Source organism: Periophthalmus magnuspinnatus, chromosome 1 (genome assembly GCF_009829125.3).
Source record: "Periophthalmus magnuspinnatus isolate fPerMag1 chromosome 1, fPerMag1.2.pri, whole genome shotgun sequence".
Classification (NCBI taxonomy): domain Eukaryota; kingdom Metazoa; phylum Chordata; class Actinopteri; order Gobiiformes; family Gobiidae; genus Periophthalmus; species Periophthalmus magnuspinnatus.
In genome coordinates, this window is record NC_047126.1 from 11207380 (window position 1) to 11212535 (window position 5156).

At 38.0% G+C, this 5156-nt stretch overlaps 1 protein-coding gene across 1 annotated transcript in view; it reads left to right on the plus strand.

Annotated features, from left to right (window-relative positions):
- Positions 1 to 5156, plus strand: part of pkd1a (polycystic kidney disease 1a) — a 60205-nt gene that overhangs the window by 52968 nt on the left and 2081 nt on the right. The window contains 7 exon segments of the mRNA XM_055225227.1: positions 478 to 532; positions 998 to 1123; positions 1555 to 1726; positions 2400 to 2690; positions 3023 to 3157; positions 3836 to 4162; positions 4614 to 5155. Of these exon segments, the coding sequence (XP_055081202.1) occupies positions 478 to 532; positions 998 to 1123; positions 1555 to 1726; positions 2400 to 2690; positions 3023 to 3157; positions 3836 to 4162; positions 4614 to 5155 (1648 nt within the window).

A 5156-nucleotide genomic window follows, 5' to 3' on the forward strand; every position in this document is an offset into this window, starting at 1 on the left:
AAATTTGGCACAATCTTTACACAAGAAAAACTTTTGTTTAACTTTTAAACATGATTTCAAGAAAAAATATGTTTTCTTATATTTTTACTTGTCAAATATAATGTCAGTTTACATTAAAGGAGTTTTGGCCCAGTGTACAACATGGTTGCTAGGTAACAGTTATGGAATTCCCTAGTGTGATGTCATGACTAATCAGGAAGTAAAATTTTAAACCAAAAATAATTGCTTAACTCAGTAAAAACTTAACTCTTAAATCTAATGATCTTAAATCTGTTTTAATAAAATGAGTGGTCCTTTAAATATCCCCAAGCTTGTCAATGAAAATTTGAAATGAATGGAGTGGCACCCAGTTATAGCAGTGTCTTCCTATTGCACAAGACAATTTCATATCCGCAGTTGTGTCTCATACAGGTCCAATTAATGATTTTAATTTCAACTGGTTCTTGTGAATTCTCAATGTTTTTCATTTTTTCCCAGAAGAAATAAACTTCCTGGATGACCCTTCAGTAACATCACCCACAATAGCCAACAGGTAAGACGCATATATCATATACATGCATATATCAGAATACACCAATGAGGCATCGCATAATGATAACTGATGGGAAAACTGAAAACTTGTATGTTATTTTTGTTCGTACTTGTGTGTCATCAAACTGAAAACAGGGTAGGGTGTCAAGAACCAGTGAACATTTGGGCTATAAAGTTGATATATTATCAGCAGAATAAATGAGAGACAGTAAGCAAATTTGACTGAGAACAAATTATGATGGCTACTTTGCTGGATCTGTGTAATTAAACATTTTCAGCTTTTGGCACATTGTCGTGATTTGAAGTGGTTGGTCATTTTGCAAGTTTATTTTTTTTTTAAGTTGGAAATCTTGTGTTTAATAAAGAAATGAGAAAATGATGCTCAAATGGATGAAAAAGTTAGGAAGCCAATGTCATTATGGTCAATTGTATACTTCATAATATTTCTATTGATTTTAACATTCAGGTTGCGGCGTTTTAGTAAAAGGAGAGCGTTGGAGAGTGCAGATGTCATCCATCAGCTTAACCGAAGTCTGGGAGAAGCTATTTCCTCTTTGGAGCATCTGCAACGGCAACATTGGCTCAACTACAGGTACCACACCACGAAATCCACTTTGAGGATCTCAGGAAATGAAAGACAGAAACATAAATACTAGAGTCATATCTGTACTAGCAATTAAAATTAAGAACAATGTTTGCCATTTTTACTTTTGTTTTTCAGGATAGGATCTCTACTATTGTATTAAATTTCTTAGTGTTAATTGTATTATTAAATGGGGTCCTGCAGCTTTTTTGTCCAAGAACTGTGATTTCCTGCACAGTCGGCCATCATTAAAACAAGCTCTACAAAATTCAGCCTTCAATGAATACTAAGAAAAACATTTTTTAAATCCTCTACACTTATGTTACACCATATGTAATATGTGTAATATTCAGAGAGACAAAAGCATTCTGTGCTGGAGAGGCAAGTTTCTAACAAAAATAGTCTTATGTATTGAAATCACAACTTTTGTGTGTTTGCAGGACCAGGGCTGTAGTTGTGGAGTTTCCATTGTACAACATAAACACCAACCTTCTGGCTGTTTTCTCCTTCGTCTTTAATTTCCCCGTCTCTGAGCGTGCCCAATCCAGCCTCAATCTCCTGGTCACGAGTGTCTGGCCAATCACTGGTCTGGATCTGCCACTGCTTCTAACGGTAAAATTTATCACCAAAAGCTAAATAAATGTTTATCAAGATATTAACTACACCAACAGTTGTGGGGCAGGTACTGCCAATGAAATGCATGACATATTTCTCATATTCTGATATTTCTAGTACTTAAAATACATGATTTAATTTGATTTAGACACAGTTGTAATCAGTGATAGGAAAACATCATAGGATATGTTTAAAAATAAATAGTCAGAACCAACGGTGGAAAGAGTATTGAAAATTTGTACTTGTAACTACAAATTGTAGTACTTGTAGTTACAAGTACAGCTGCCAAATTTGTACTTTAGTAAAAGTATAAAGAGTGCATGAAAAATTCAACATGTTTTTTTTTCCTTTATTTTTTTGTACTACTTTCTACATTTTATATATATATACAGAAGACATCAGATATATGAAGTAAGATATATGGAATTATGTTGAAAATAAAAAAGGTAAATAACTCAACTGAATATACATCGTATATTATATATATCGTATTCCATATATATATATTTGATGTTTTACTTGTAGGAAGTAGTAGTAAAAAATACACCGAATGAGATGGTGTGTCCAAACCTTTGACTGGAAGTTTATGGAATTAACCCATTATGTGACGTCATCTGAACAATCTATGAAAAAGTCGGTATTTGCTTATTTATAATGTTTTCCTTTTCAGATGATCCTCTTTGTCCTCATCATGTACTTCCTGATTCGGGGCATCCTGGGATACCTCAAACAGGGCTACACATATTTGCTGTCGTCATGGCGATTGTTGGGAGTTTGCAAACTCGTCCTAGCCCTGTCTGTGTGTGGGCTGCACATCAGTCGCTGTATCATGGCCAAGCAGCAGTGGACATTTTATCTGAGGCACCAAAGAATCACCTTTACAGACTTCTACCCTGTGGCAAAGCAAAGCCAGCTGTACACTGTCATGTCCGCTCTGCTGTTGTTCATACTGGTGCTGAAGGTACATGACAGGGAGTCAAGTTCAGTGTTAATTTGGGCATTTTTAGTCCTATGATGCTTTTAAATTGTTTCCTCAAAATATGTGTGTGTGTGTATGTATATATCATTTTGGTTTAGTTTTTATTATTATTATAGCTGTATATCTGTACTTCGTAAAAGCCCTTCCAGGGATGGTTATTGCGTGTCACTATTGATTATTATTTTAGTGTTTGTCAGACCGGTAGTCAACAGAATGTAGATTATGGTGAATTTTATGATTCAAGATTTTGATTCAAGAAGTTGTTACACATTTATTTCAGTTTGTTCTATTTCATTGCATGTGTCTTTCCCCAGGCGTCACATCAGCTGAGGTTCCTGCGGGAGTGGGCTGTTTTTGGGAGGACCCTGAGGCGCTCGGGATGGGAGCTGCTAAGCCTCACTTTGGCTCTGCTGTTACTGGTCTTAGCCTACGCTCACACAGGACATCTGGTCAGTACATTATAACTAGAAATGGGGGATATGTATCAGTTCCAATATGTGCATCTGTGATATCGGAAGGATTCTGAAATATTGATTTCGGTCCAGTATTAAGATTTTGGAGATATTTGGCATAGATATTTTTTCTAAGCTGTCGCAGTCTGTGTGTGCCCATTCATCACTGGTCTTTTTGATCAAACTATTTAGTTAAAATGAAAATAAAATATAGCTGTATGTTTATATAATTGTGCAAGATATTATTTTATATGGCAGATAAATACATTTTGTTATTATTTTTATAATTAAACTAATTAACAAACAAATTAACTAACTAATAAGTTAGTTCATTTGTGAACTTTATATATATTTATGTATAACCAAAGATGATATATTCTAATCACAATAGTGGATTTTCTCTCTCCTCTGTACTGTACAGTTAGACACAGATGACTGGCTTAGTTACATTTAGCGTTGAGAATAACACAATAGCCGTTATTCCTCTACATTTGTTTTGTTTTTTTGTTTTTTTTCTGAAAGTGCCAACGCCAACCCTGTTTTATAACTATAACATTCATGTCATGGCTGATAAACAAGGTTTTGACATAGATCAAAGTGTTTTTTTTTTGTTTTTTTTAATACTGGCTGAATGACTAGAATCTCTTCATTTGTGGACTTCTCTTTTTCCCGCAGCTGTTCCACTCAGTGTTTGATGGCTACAGCACTGTGAGCACTGCCTGCATGTCCCTATTGGGCACAGGAGGGAGAGGGGTATTATTTTGGAAGCCTGTCTCTGCGATGAACGCTCCCTCCAGCAGTGTCTCGACACTCATGTTTCACACCAGCTTTGCGGTACTTCGCCTCCTGGTGGTGTGGTTTGTAATCGCGGTGTTACTGAGAAACTACAGGCGGGCGAGGGCAGAGCTATACCGTCCTGCGGTGGACCTCCAGGACTATGAGATGGTGGAACTTTTTCTACGGAGACTCAAGATGTGGATGGGGCTTAGCAGGGCCAAAGAGGTACAGCTTTTATGACTTTTTAACCCTGTTGTAACATTGTTTTTTCATCATTTCTTTACTCAAAGTTGTGTCCGGAATTGTCTTGCATTTTAAGATACATTTTGAGTACTCCGAAAATTCCAGTTTTCACCTACCTACTATCTCTGCCCACTTTTCTGTATGATACTTACTTGAGAAAATTAAAAGAATCTGATTCAGTGTCAAAATAGGCATTTTTAACATACCCAGCTTGCTACAGTGAAATGGCAGTGAAATGTTGGAAGTTTTAAACATTAAGTCAATGAATCTGTTTCTGTTAGTAAGCCATTTTCGATCAATATTGCAGTTTAATGTTATAGTTTAATACTAAATACAAAAAAACCCATTATGCTTTCTTTAATGATATGTTTACACCTTCAATTGTATGACTAGTAGTTGTAAATAAGTGCATTTTCTTTTCTGTCTTTCATAGTTTCGTCATAAAGTGCACTTTGAGGGCATGGACCTGCCTCCATCCCGCTCCTCCTCCACCAGTGACTGCAGGTCCCTGTGCCTGCCCCCACTGGACCGCCCTGACTCCCCCTCCACCCCGGACAGTGTGGATGGGGGCTCAGAAGCGTCATGGCGACCGGCCTCATCCAGCCCCTGCAGTTTGACCGAAGCACCTGGAGCCACTCTCGGCCTGGGGTTTGGGCTGGGCTTGGGACTGTCCCCGGGGGTGTTGGTGGGAGGGGCGAGCTGGAAGGAGAAGGCGGAGACTGAGGCCGCTTTGGGGAGGGTCCTACCCACACTGGACGCCCTGCTGCAGCAGCTGGACCGCGTCACCATGGCAACAGAGGACCTGTACTATGTGGAGTGTAAGCTGGAAAAAGCCCAGAAGAAGAGAAGACTCAGAGAGATGAGCCTAGGAACAACAAGACTTTTGAGGGGACAAGGAGAAGGCAGGGGGAGGGTAAGAAAGAATGGCAAAGAAAAACAAAAAAGTAAAAAAGGGAAGAAAGGAGAAAAAAGTGAG